The sequence below is a fragment of the Oncorhynchus masou genome, chromosome 31 (assembly GCF_036934945.1).
Source record: "Oncorhynchus masou masou isolate Uvic2021 chromosome 31, UVic_Omas_1.1, whole genome shotgun sequence".
NCBI lineage: Eukaryota > Metazoa > Chordata > Actinopteri > Salmoniformes > Salmonidae > Oncorhynchus > Oncorhynchus masou.
The window spans coordinates 61,524,498-61,538,213 of NC_088242.1; the positions used below are offsets into that span (position 1 = coordinate 61,524,498).

At 40.9% G+C, this 13,716-nt stretch overlaps 2 protein-coding genes across 6 annotated transcripts in view; both read right to left on the bottom strand.

Annotated features, from left to right (window-relative positions):
* Window positions 1-9,478, bottom strand: part of LOC135524233 (liprin-beta-1-like) — a 76,203-nt gene extending 66,725 nt beyond the window's left edge. For 4 of the 5 annotated variants that reach the window (XM_064951592.1, XM_064951591.1, XM_064951590.1 and 1 more), the window contains exon 1: window positions 9,313-9,478. The gene's annotated coding sequence lies outside the window, so the exon portion shown is untranslated. Of the gene's footprint in view, window positions 1-8,293; window positions 8,413-9,312 lie in introns of all 5 variants that reach the window. The other variant, XM_064951589.1, reaches the window with a different exon arrangement.
* A 319-nt stretch (window positions 9,479-9,797) lies between these two features.
* On the bottom strand, window positions 9,798-13,157 carry si:ch211-245j22.3 (uncharacterized protein LOC563798 homolog). Its single transcript, XM_064952978.1, has 5 exons — window positions 13,087-13,157; window positions 11,600-11,732; window positions 11,020-11,169; window positions 10,573-10,678; window positions 9,798-10,341 (listed from the first exon to the last, which is right to left on the bottom strand). Exons 1-5 carry the CDS (start codon window positions 13,155-13,157, stop codon window positions 10,217-10,219), a joined length of 585 nt encoding a protein of 194 aa, XP_064809050.1. The 3' UTR covers window positions 9,798-10,216.
* Window positions 13,158-13,716: the final 559 nt, after the last annotated feature.

Consider the following 13,716-nt stretch of genomic DNA (forward strand, 5'->3'; position numbering starts at 1 on the left):
GGTACTGTCTTTAGATTGATGAGGGAGAAAACATTTTTTTTAATCAATTCTAGAATAAGGCTGTAACGTAACAAAATGTGTAAAAAGTCAATGGGTCTGAATACTTTGAAGGCACTGTAAGTGTAGGCTTTACTGGACCAGAATCATGGGGAGATTTTGAAGATGTGCATAGGCTCTGTTGGTTAATACAAATAGCCTGAAATACTTCGATTCAGTAGCAAACTTTGAAACAACTTTTGAGCAGCAATGTAGCAAATCCAGAGCAGTCTTAAACCAAAGCCTCAGCAGCAACGCAGCAGCTCCCTACTGTACACCTCAATGCGCAGCTCTGTTGATAAGCCTGTCATTTCATAAGCTATCCACCCAGAAATTACACCCAGTCTGCACAGAGGCAATGGGATGGAAATTCTTCAGTGGATGAAAGGAGAAAACACTCTCAAATGACACATTGTACACCTATTTTATTATAGATTTAGCTGTTAGAGAGTTTGGCCAGGAAGAGAAGACATGTAGTGTTGTGAGAAGTACTCCAGGTTGAATGAGACTGTACATAACAACAATCAGTAATAGGGAGTTGTTGTTTTTTTCCACGGGTGCACATGTTTAAGACTCATAATTAATAAGAAAATGAAAACTCACACACCGTATTGGCTGGAACAAGACCCTCACATAAGGAGGATTTAACAAACAATGTAAATGTGCGGCAGCATCACAAGTAGCCCCTTTTCTTTTCTCCCCACTCTTAAAGTGGTTGCTTCTGTTCAAACACGGACACAGTTGTTTTAATACAGGCAGGAGGTGGGGTTCATATTCACATCCAAATGAGAAATAGGATTTCCTTGTTGTGCTTGAGGTGAAATGTTGGCCAAAGTTCAGCCCTTCCTGTGTTCCCTGGGTAACCCTGTCAGGTGTGGGTCATTGGACACATTTAGGATAAGAACTAAGACATTTACCCTACTTATTGCACTGAGTGAGCTGCCGCTATGGACACTGGACACTTTGTTTTGGAGACCAGTGAGGAAACATCTTCTGGGCCATAGATTGTACAAATGCCAAAAAAGCACAGCAGGGCCATTCTTTCAGTCTAGCTTCCCGATCAAAAGGCTGCGCACACACACACACGATATCAGCTCTGACAATCTTCATCAATGCAAGTAACAATACAGGCCTTTTCTATGTCAAAATTACTTTCAAAATGAATCAGTCCATCAGTTCAACTGTCCAGCATGTTAGGACACTGCTTTACGATTTGAGTCGATGTGGTCCTGCCCACTTCAATCATCCCACTGACCCACTCACACAGTGCAGTGTTCTCCAGAGCCTGTGATACTCCACTCGAGTCACACACTCCTGAGAGCTTTCCTTCACCGGCTGTTGCCTTACTAGGGGTGTGTCGACGTGGCCATACTCATATTCATAATTGTATCCGTAATGACAGTTGATAGTCGGATCAGATCATACTCATGATCGTAAAACACTTAAGTGTTTTAATATGCCTAACTAGGAGGTTGGCAAAATATTCTTCCTGCATGTTTATAGATTTAAACAAGCTGCGGATTAATAACAGTGTGCAGAGGGGTGTGTGTGTGTCTGTGTCCTCAATTTGCAGTGGGCAGACAGGTTTGCCAGTCACCCAGAGGCGTTCCTGATCAAGGATAAAATCAAATTAAAAAAAACTCTGATCATAATTGTATCAGGACAATTGCTCATATCCGTTATGATACTCGTCTGACGACTTGGCACCAGACCTGGGCAGAAAAAAGTTGTAGTTTATTTGAAAATACAAACTTTTCAAATACTTGAGGTAGTCGAATATAGTTAATATAGAGTTTCATGTTAGTTTGTATTATTAAAAAACTATCCCTTCAAACATGGTAAAGTATGTGTTTTGCAAAGCATCCAACTTGTTATTTGCAAATGGCTTTAAATTACTCTGCAGTATTGTCAGGTGTAATAAAATTAATTGTAGCTTTCAACCGTTTCAGTTGCATGTGGAAAGAGTCATACAGTAGTTGAGCGTCAACTTATTTATAATTACATAGTTGGAGTCGGAAGTTGACATACACCTTAGACAAATACATTTAAACTCAGTTTTTCATAATTCCTGACATTTAATCCTAGAAAACATTCCCTGTTTTAGGTCAGTTAGGATCACCACTTTATTTTGAGAATGTGAAATGTCAGAATAATAGAGAATTATTGATTATTCATTGATTATTATTCAGCTTTTATTTCTTTCATCACATTCCCAGTAGGTCAGACGTTTACATACACTCAATTAGTATTTGGTAGCATTGCCTTTAAAATTGTTTAACTTGGGTCAAATGTTCTGGGTAGCCTTCCACAAGCTTCCCACAATAAGTTGGGCCCATTCCTCCTGACAGAGCTGGTGTAACTGAGTCAGGTTTGTAGACCTCCTTGCTCACACACAATTTTTCAGTTCTGCTAATACATTCAAGGGATTGAGGTCAGGGCTTTGTGATGGCCACTCCAATGCCTTGACTTTGTTGTCAGGCCATTTTGCCACAACTTTGGCAGTATGCTTGGGGTCATTGTCCATTTAGAAGACCCATTTGCGACCAAGCTTTAACTTCCTGACTGATGTCTTGAGATATTGATGTGGATATAATGAAGCAACTTCTTCCTTCATGATGCAATCTATTTTGTGAAGTGCAGCAATCCCTCCTGCAGCAAAGCATCCCCACAACACGATGCTGCCACCCCCATGCTTCACGGTTGGGATGTTGTTCTTCGGCTTGCAAGCCTCCCACTTTTTCCTCCAAACATAACGATGGTCATTATGGCCAAACAGTTCCATTTTTGTTTCATCAGACCAGAGGACATTTCTCCAAAAAGTACGATCTTTGTTCCCATGTGCAGTTGCAAACCGTAGTCTGGCTTTTTTTTTAGGATCTGAGGACCCATGCCAAATCTTTTCAGTCTCCTGTTTTGTTGTGCCCTTTCAACCTGTTCCACTACAGCCATGTCGATGAGAATGGGTGCGTGCTTGGTCTTCCTTTTCCTGTAGTCCATAATCATCTCATTTGTCTTGATCACGTTGAGGGAGAGGTTGTTGTCCTGGCACCACACGGCCAGGTCTCTGTCTCGTCGTTGTCGATGATCAGGCCTGATTGGAAAGGTCCCACAGTTGACAGTGCATGTCAGAGCAAAAAACAAGCCATGAAGTTGAAAGAATTGTCTGTAGACCTCCGAGACTGGATTATGTCAAGGCACAGATCTAGGGAAGGGTACCACAAAATGTCTGCAGCATTGAAGGTCCCCAAGAACACAGTGCCCTCCACCATTCTTAAATGGAAGAAGTTTGGAACCACCTAGACTCTTCCTAGAGCTGGCCTCCAGGCTAAACTGGGCATTCGGGGGAGAACGGCCTTGGTCAGGGAGGTGACCAAAAACCCGATGTTCACTCTGACTGATCTCCAGAGTTCCTCTGTGGAGATGAGGGAACCTTCCAGAAGGACAACCATCTCTACAGGACTCCAACAATCAGGCCTTAATGGCTGAGTGGCCAGGCTGAAGCCACTCCTCAGTAAAAGGCACATGACAGCCCGCTTGGGGTTTGCCACAAGTCACCTAAAGGACTCTCAGACCATGAGAAACAAGATACTCTGGTCTGATGAAACCCAGATTGAACTCTTTAGCCTGAATGCCAAGCGTCACGTCTGGAGGAAAACTGGCACCATCCCTACGGTGAAGCATGGTGGTTGCGGCATCATGCTGTGGGGATGTTTCAGCGGCAGGGACTGGGAGACTAGTCAGGATCAAGGGAAAGAGATATCCTTGATGAAAACCTGCTCCAGAACACTCAGGACCTCAGACTGGGGCAAAGGCTCAGCTTCCAATAGGACAACAACCCTAAGCACATAGCCAAGACAACGCACGAGTGGCTTCGGGACAAGGTGCGCCAAGCTAATAGCATCATACCCAAGAAGACTTGAGGCTCTAATCACTGCCAAAGGTGAATACTTTCTGAATGCACTGTAGGCTTGCCATAAAGTGGTTGAATACTTAATGATGCAAGACTGACATGGATGGGGTATTGTGTGTAGGTCAGTGACAGAAAATCTCAATTTAATCAATTTTAAATTCAGCCTCTTACAACAAAATGTGATAAATGTCAAGGGGTATGAATACTTCTGAAGGCACTGTAATTTGGGGCTAATCAGCAAGTTTGACAGAAATCCTTTGAATGACTTTAAAATACTTCCAAGAGCCTAAAACCCTTTAATCTCCCCCTGAAATGTAATTCCAGAGTTTCTGGTAACTCTAAAATGATTAACTTTCAGAAGCATACGCAGTTCTAAATATTTGGGATTTGTATTAGGCTCATGGTTGAAGTCATTTCAAAAGTAATAATCCAAAACTCAGGTGGCCAAAAATAGGACTAAATCATTTCAGAGCAAAAGACAATCAACATCAGTGACACAAACTGTCAATAGAGCATATAACAAAAGTCAGTCCTGTTTATTTGTAAAAAGTTGCATCTTCACTGATTTAGCCTAAGCTGCAGACATACAAAGCTTCAGAGAATCACAGAGGGCAAGTGGAGAATTAACTTGACTTGTCTCAAGGTGGAATTTGTCCACAAGTCTGCTTTTATTTTGTCTCTTCACATGTCAGACAAACAGAATTAGATGGTAGACTGCACTCGACTCAGCACAATCCAGAAAAAAAATGAAAGGTTGAGGCTATTAGTGATAGCAGTGTTCTCACTGTGCATTGGAGGAACCATGGAAAAACTAGAATCTGATCAATTAACAGTAAGGCTAAGATATACTAAGCCACAACGTCACAGAGCCAACAGCCGTAACAATCCACAGCTAAGACTGCACATGTCCTGCATCCTTTCTGCGGGAGCAATTTGTTTACAATGTCTCATGATGCTATTCAATCAAAGTCAAAGACACAATCTGTGATGTAGCCCAACTCAAAACCCCTATTTCAGCACATCCCTGAAGACAAATAGTGGCCTGCCTGGCTGACACCTGCCAAACACTTGGCCCCTCACACTTCAAACAGACAGGCATCTCCACACCAGATGTGCTCACTGCTCTGAAGCTTGCTGCCCACTTGTCATCCACTTTAAGTTCACAAGTTCAGGAATCATGTCTGAACACTTCCATCTGAGCGGTTCTGACATTAAATCATCCTCCAAGGCCTCTATGCATTCAATGTGTTAGTGTTGTGTACGCAACAGCTCGACAAGACTTCCTAACAAAGCATGCTTAATGGAGGTAATGCTTACTCTGCAGCTATGTTCCACTCATCGCTCATGAACAACTGTCTGCAGCCAGCCTGACATGGGTTCAAATACTATTTGAAATAATTTGAAAGTCATCTAGGCCTCAGCGGGTGTTTCTCAAAATGCATACTGCCATTCTCCAAACACGCAAATTAGAGCACGGAATGGTCCAAATGAAAGTATGCGAAATAGAACACGGCGGGCACTTCTCGAATGCGTACTCAGTTTGTACATATTTTGAAGCATGCATCAATGCAAGCTTCAACTGAAAGTATGCCCAGAAATATGCCCCAACCACAAAGAATTTCACAACATTTCTTGAAATCAATGGCAGACATTGAGCTGAAGCGAGACAGTATACACGCCAACTTTGGAATGAAATGTTGCCTATTCACATCTCATATGTTGCCCGACTACAATAGTTGATCTTGATATGTTAATAAATACATGCCATTTAAATTTTGACATCTTTACCTGCCTACAATACCCACCGTAGTGTGCGTAGATCGCAAGCCCATAGTAAGTCAATGGGGCTAACTAGCTAGCTACTACTGTTAGCTTGCCAGATAGCCACAAATAATTGTTAGTTAGCTAGCTACCCACAAAGAATTGACATCTACCTTACATAACATTAGTTTTAGGTCATTTTTTTCAAAACATTTGCTTTGTGTATATCTTATTTTGACTATTGTTGCCATTGTTCTGGCTGGAAGAAGGTTCAGTGAATGGGTAAGTCCATAGCAAGTCAATAGGGCTGGCTGGCTACAAAGAATTGCTATCTTGCGACCCAGTGAATGGGGAGGTGCAGAGTGAGGTAATACAGTAGGAGTGAGAGTGCTTCTCAAATGTAATGTTTTATGCACACAAGGATGTACTCAAGAGAACATCCTCGGAGAATGCACTAGGAGCATGAGCGTGTGGTGCACGGTAGCATGCATATTGAGAAAAACCTAGTGTGTTCCATAACTACTAAGTGCAAGAAGACACAAGATCAACTGTTGTTGATGCTGAAGGGGGTTTGAACTGACAAACACAAAGACTCTAGGGACGGTTGCAAAGAAATCACAATGACAATACCAAGCGGCAACACTGCACAGTAATGGCAGTTGTCTGATTGAATATGCTTTTCAGACCTACTGTACTGAGTAAAAACATTGCTCAACAGTCACTCACAAACACTATTGTCCTCAAGAAGCAACTTCAGGCATGTAATCATCTCACTAATGGCTTTTCAGATCCAGCTTTGGGCCCTTCAGGCTGAGAAAGCATCACAACCCATCCTCTGCACACCACAGAGCACCAAGCACATCCTGGGTCGCATTAATTTGTCACCAAATGGAAGAAAATGGACTAAAACAAGAAGGGACAACCTGGACAATAAGAAATGCTCATTTTAATTTCAGTGGCGAAGCGTTTTAAAGCGATTTCCCCCGCGTTCCCTGATGAGCACAGCATACAAACCCCTGTCCTATGCTGAACTCTGCCTGTCTGACTAACAGAGAGAAAACCCTCTCTTGGCACATGCTTCAGAAAAACACTAGCCTGAGGGCCACTCGTCTGGGAAGAAAATAAGCATTTATGGCAGCCATGCAACTCTGGGAGCTGGCTCTGAATCCCAAGAGACTAAGCTGAAATGCATTGCTATGTGTTGTTTCTCTGGCAATAAAGAGCTCCGCATAGTAGAGAGGAATTTACGATCTTGGCACCGATCCCCATGTGTGCTGCACAGTATTCTGACAGACAGCCAGGGAGGGAGGGACAGTACTGTTGACCCAGTCAATGTTAAAATAATAGAACATCTAACAATACTCAATCATAAACATCTGATTCAGCCAGAGCTGGATCCACCAAAGACATTCTTCATAGATACACTTGGCTTTCCTCCTAGGATTTCATTTCTTGAGACATATGCCTTGAATAAACCACTTTTACACATTAACAACTCAGAACTGAGTCTGTTTGACCCACTTTGAGCCTAGCTTTCTTACCCTATGATCTTCTCCTCTTAGCTCAAAGAAGGAATGTACTCCCCAGCACAGGAAATAGCAAAGACAGACATCTGTACTGAGGATGAATGATAGAGAAGGTAATCACAATATTATGTGACAGCGAACTAGAGGTTACCTGGATCTTGACTGTCAGAAAAGTAGTTTTTTCACTTCATGCCATGCTCTTGCTATTCAGCACCTTATTTTAGTATGCAGTATTAGCTGTGGTCTAGCTGTGTCTTTACTGTACACTTGGTTCCCCAATCAATCAACATGTGATTTTCTTTAGTATATTTCTCTATTGTAAATGCCCCATTTATATATGTCAATGTACGTGCCACACACACAGTGCCAGTATGGCAACAAATTGCTATTTACACCTGTGATGTCCTCAAGTTCAGAGCTGTCCAGAGTTATTCCCACCTGCATGTAATCATGGCATTTCTATTCTCCACAGGCAGGAGATGCAGTCAAGCCATCCAGGGCAGGCAGCCTCTAGGACACTGGCTGATCTGATATAAACTCCCAGCTATTTCAAACCTGGTCTGGGTGAGGGGGCAAAATATATCACACATTTTATACCCCACACAACTATATGAATGGTTAAAAGCTAATGATCAAAAGGGGCCTTCCCCTATGTCTCTATATAGCTTAGTTTACTGTAAAAAATACTGCATCTCTATGGCATTTTTATGTGCACATGGTGCAAGACAAGAGCTACAAAAACAAAAAAGTATGAAGCTTCAGAGAAAATCAGAGACAGCTGTCAGCTAAAATAAATAGTTTGAATGTGATGACAAGCATCTGAATACATTTTTTTTTTTACAGAGTTCTGAAGTGTCTATGTTTCGCCACATGCATGCCTTGTTCAGTTGGTTGGAGGACTTATAGTTACTCTTTTAAGTAGCATGAATGACATTATTTTAACATTACTCAGCAGTTGTTCAAGTTTGGAATAAAAAAAAATAGCATTCCATTTTGGCCGCTCTAGAACAGGTCATACTCAAAAGCCAAGTAACCTATGCCTGATAAGAAGAGAACATACCAAGGACGCCATTGAACTGATTGATTTTACCGTCGACTTCTATTTGCTATTGTGCAGTGTAGAGGAGAACAACCTCTGACATGAAGGGGTTCCCTGACTTTTGAACCAGGGTTGGACATCTGTGGAAAAAGACAGGAGGAGACCAGTGCTCTGAATATGGGGCAAACTAATCATTACCTCAATTTGCCCAACATCTGTGAGTGACAACAACAAAATGTGTTGTCTTTGACTAGTTGGCTATTAGCTGCAGTAGACTCCTTTTGAGATGCATTCTCTACCCGAAAAGCCAATGCAGAAATATTAACTAAGACATTTAAAAAAATATATAACAGAATAGAACATGTCAATATCACAGTTGACTTGACTACTGTCTGGATTGGAGCAATGAGCAATCAACCAAAACAAACCACGAAAAGCATTAGTTACAGTTGAGATTGTGTCTAGGTCTATAAACTCTACCCTGTAAGGTTAGAGAAAAGTTATCAAGCTGAATCTGGGTGAGAACATTCCGGGCAATCTGTAAAAACACTGCTGTCTGTGTTGCGAAATCGTTAACATGCTATTGATGAATGGCAGCAAGTGTTTGAAAGCATCTCAAAGCTGTCTGTAGTGAAATGTTATAATACTTCAAACCTAACAAAAGCAATGTAGGGACAAGCCACGTTGCTGACTACATTGTATCTTAGGTTTTAATTATTAAAACTTTTCACTGGAACAAACTCCTTTGACGTAGGCGAAATGCATTCACTGGATCAAAATAAATGCTGTCTGAAGGCAAATAACTGTAGAAGCAATTACTCGAAAATGATTAAGACAAGTTCCCTGGCAAATAAATCAACGTGCAAAGATAATATTGAAACAATGCCATTATTAAAATGGCAAAGATTAGAACGAGACGGATAACAGTAACATTACAACGTCTGTCAACGTTGTTGCCAACTTCTGCGTTGAATCACAGCAGACGCTACGCAATAAGACAGAGTTTGATGGATACAAAACTGCGTAAATGTCGCACTTACCTAAACTCTGCTTGACTCTTAGTTACAACTTGCAAATGTATATCAACCTACTGAAATAAAAACATAGAAATTCCTCTACTTTATCAACTGATCGCGGTTTTCCCGCTACAATGCCTGCCCGCTGCGTTGCCTCTTCCCTACGCCATGTCAAAAATGGGAGTTGAGTGGAAAGTTGGAAAGTGGAAACGTCATTGAATATACATCCCGCCCCGCTCCCGATTGGATTGGTTTGGGAAGAGTCATTTCTCTGGGATCTTTTCCGTGTTTGGGAGGTGCCTGCCAATCAACTTTGAAAAAGCAAGATGTTCCCATGTGGTCTGACGGGGGCACAGAATTAGCCTAAGTGAAATTGTCTGTAAATGTATTTCATCGTTACTTTACAAATGTCAGTGTTTTATAATCCTTCTTTCTGCTCATAAATATAAGGGATAACTAAGATGCCATTTCCCACACATTTTATTTGGCTTGTAGTATGTCTCAGACACAGACACTGCTAAAATAAGTGTTGTTATACAAGAGGACAGAGTAAAACTACATAATGTGAAATGAATGTCAGCTAGAAAACACTAATGAGCCTTTTTAAATAGTGTGAGGACAGAATAAAACGGCAAAAAAATCAAATAAATATGTATAGCTTACACAAAGTAAGAAAATAAATCACATCTTAGACCTAATTAATAGAATGGCATTTTGTTCAGAAATGGTAGTAGGCTATAGAAATGCGCTTAAGACCTGTAACACCATGTAAACACTTTGATGTAGTTTTGGCTTTTGGAAACAGTTGAAGCATTACAAATATAGCTAGATTACATATATTGTCTCAGCCCAGTTCAGTTCATCAGCTGACATCCAAGGTAGAATGAAACAAAACTCTGGATCCACAGCACCTCTCTGTCTGTCCTTACTAAAGCAAGATGTGGCCCTTGGGGGGCCTCTCAACCTTCACAATGTTGGGGTCACACTCCAGCATTTCCCTTATCCACTCATCATCCAGGGCCCCCTCGATGAACTCCTCCAGGCTGATGATGGCTGAATAGAATAGAATAATAAAAAATATGTTTACAGCCTTGTATTGGCTGCACACTCACAAGACTAAGATACAATCACAAGTCCCAGAACATAGAGTTCAAGGCAGGGCTGGATGATTACAGTAGAAGCAGAATAATGGCAGCAATAGGTAACCAGCTGAGGATGCTAAAAGTTTTATAACCGTAAATTAGGATAATGTGTGTTTTGGAATGGTTTCTGTGCAGTCCTCACCATTGTTGTCTTTATCCAATCTTGCAAATATCCTGTTGGTGCACTCCTCAGCTGTAAGCGGGTTAGGCTTGGTGAGTGAGGCTGCCACGCTCATCTTGTACACAGCCTGTAAACAGAGACCATACACATTGTTGTGAAATTGGACATCTAGCGCCATCTAGTGAATAACAACCAGCACAGTTATGTCTGCTATGAATGCAGCTAGGGCAAGTGCCACTGCCAGTGCAATGCAGTGCCAGTAGGCTCCCACAGCAGCCACACAAATTCCAGTCATGAATTATCCTGAGAGGTAATCTGATTTTGAGCAAATATTTTTTGAGTAAAGGTAAAGAACAGTAACATTGTTCAATTTGCATCCTCCCACTGTGTCCTAGCATTGCACCTTCCAGTTGGAACCACAAAATGAAATATAATGTATTATGTTATATATCTATGGTTAGGACCTACCTGCATGATCTCCAGCATCTCCCTGCGTGATATGGCTCCATCTTTGTCTTTATCATAGAGTTTAAAGGACCAGCGTAGTTTCTCCACTGGGGTACCTTCAATCAGCATACTGATGGCTTTCACATACTCCCGGAAGTCAACAACCCCATCCTGTGGATAACCACAGAACCTCAGTTTCACACACAGTGATAAGCATTCCAGTAAATCTTTACACTAAGTTTCCCTTATACCTGTGTGGTAACGCCTGTTCCCTATTCCACTTGTGCAATAACCAAATAATGTTTAATTCCACTACTATGCAATTACCAGGAAATGATTTGCAGTACATTTCTAACTTACTAGCAACATATTAATACAATGTTGTTATAGAATAGTTAGTGTGATACTACACAGGTACACAATGTAAATTATTTCCATTATTTTGTAAAGAAATATGTTAATAGCAGTGCACCTATACAGAGCTGATATGCAGTCTGTTTTAAGGATGGCTAACACTTTTCAGATTTTCAGACGGGAAAGAATTAAAGATAAGAAACGTAAAAAGACGTAAAGATGAGAAAAGTTTGTTTTTGGTGCCTACCCCATTATTATCCAAGGTACGGAATATCTGCTCCGCATACTCAGCTGACTCATTGCCCACAGTACCCTTACAGAAGTGTCTCCGGAACTCATGCAGAGTGATCAGTCCACTAGGGCACTCATTCATAAATGTTCTATCACAAATAAACACAACCAAAGAAAGAACACAGACAAAAATGTTTTAAAATGAAAAGATTTACTCCGCTTAATTATAAAAGTAGATCTCATCAATCAGCAGTGTAAAATTATATAGACTCAACTGTATCGTGAATAATGGATTTACATGTATTATTATTTATTTAACTTGGCAGGTCAGTTCACTAATTATTATTTATAATGACGGCCTACACCGGCCAAACCCGGACAATGCTGGGACAATTGTGCGCCGTCCAATGGGACTCCCAATCACGGCCTGATGGGATGCAGCCTGGATTCAAACCAGGTACTTTAGTGACGCCTCTTGCACTGAGATGCAGTGCCTGAGACAGCTAAGTAAAAAAAAAACAGCTCCAACACTGGCTCTTTAATAACCTGGAGTGGTTTAATATGGCTGAAGGCTTCTTTACATCCTGGCAGGTGAGTGTTAGGGTAATTAGGCTAAACTATCACTGATAACCCACTGGGCACAGACGTCAATTCAGCATCTATTCCAGGTTGGTTCAAACTCATGTTATTGTAATGATGTGGAAACAACGTTGATTCAACCAGTGTCCAGTGGGAAGCCATTTCAGGACACTTCTATTTAAGCAGTCCAGCAAAAGATTGATGGAAAATTGCAAACAATTGTAGCTATTTGAGACTTTTAACAGAAGTGTACAATTTTACTTTTCACTGTCCTTTTCTGAAATAGACTTATAATTTTAAATACTTTTGTCATCAAACTGTTCAATGGATTTCTAAATCTACATGAGGTTCAATGTGTAATACAGTAGATTGCTTTTCTTGCCTTTAGTTGAATGGGTTTTGGTTTTTATGGTCACTTTTCTAAGTGGTTATCTATAAACACTTCAATGGGGCAGAAGTCTGTGTGATGTTGTGATTCTGGATGGCCCGATAGCTAGCAACAATGACAAGAAGCTAGTTTTATGTTGTTGATACCATGTCTTGTTTTTAGCTGTTTTGACTGATTTCAAGTCTATGCTAATATGGCAAAACATTTGCTGGCTAGCTAAAAAAACAACTGAAACAATGTATTTGAGAGACAACAAGTGCTCACTGTGCACATTTATTTACGTTTTCAATAAACATTGAAGACAAAATATAGTTACATGTTGCCAACAATCAAATCCAACCCCGTCTGTGTTGCCCCATAGTTGAGCACGCATCAGTTTTTTTGCTAAACAACCAACCCATCTAGTTGATTGCCATCATTCATTAACCAGACAAAATCAATATTTAACTTCAAAGTCCTTAAAAGAACAATCAATTAAGATCTTTAAAGCACAAATTGATATTTTGAATGTAGATACAATTAGATACAAGTCTTACCTTAACCACTCATAGATCTCTGTGACATAGGTGGTTCCTCTCCTGCAGGGTAGAGAGGCAGCTCGTCCCATCCTCAACAGAATGGATCCTCCACAGTGCTGACTTTATATATACACCTGGGCCTGTATTCACAAAGCATCTTACAGTAGTAGTGCTGACCTAGGATCAGGTCCCTCCCGTCTATGTAATTTTATTTGTCATGATTTGGAAGGCAAAACTAGTCCTAGATCAGCACTCCTACTCCGAGGTGCTTTATGAATACAGGACTATCCCAGCTTACCCTGGGCACACTTAATCACACTTACCAGTGCCCTATCATCACATTTGAGAAATTAGGGAAATGTAATCCCTCTAGTACGGAGGCAAAAAGGAGGAGTGGGAAGGAGTGAGGTTGAGATAAAAGTAATTACCCAAAAAGAAGCTGCAGTCATGAGTGACCTAGTTTTTAGCCTTACAGGGATGTTGACGAAGTAAGTCTATGGATTGAAAGAGTACATTTGTACAGACAGGAAACAACAACAACATTGATTTCATATGTAGTGTGCACATGTGCATGTGTACCGAAGGACAACTGTAGTAAAAGGAAAATAATGTTTATTAAAAACCTTTTTTACAAGACAGCTTGGAGAG

What these genes read in the sequence shown, in the direction of transcription:
- si:ch211-245j22.3 (XM_064952978.1), bottom strand. Translation starts at nt 13,157, where the DNA reads ATGGGACGAGCTGCCTCTCTACCCTGCAGGAGAGGAACCACCTATGTC. An exon ending in GTACCTTGGATAATAATGGG is followed by an intron (nt 11,170 to 11,599) that starts GTAGGCACCAAA and finishes GGTTATCCACAG; the next exon opens with GATGGGGTTGTTGACTTCCG. An exon ending in ATTGGATAAAGACAACAATG is followed by an intron (nt 10,342 to 10,572) that starts GTGAGGACTGCA and finishes TATTCTATTCAG; the next exon opens with CCATCATCAGCCTGGAGGAG.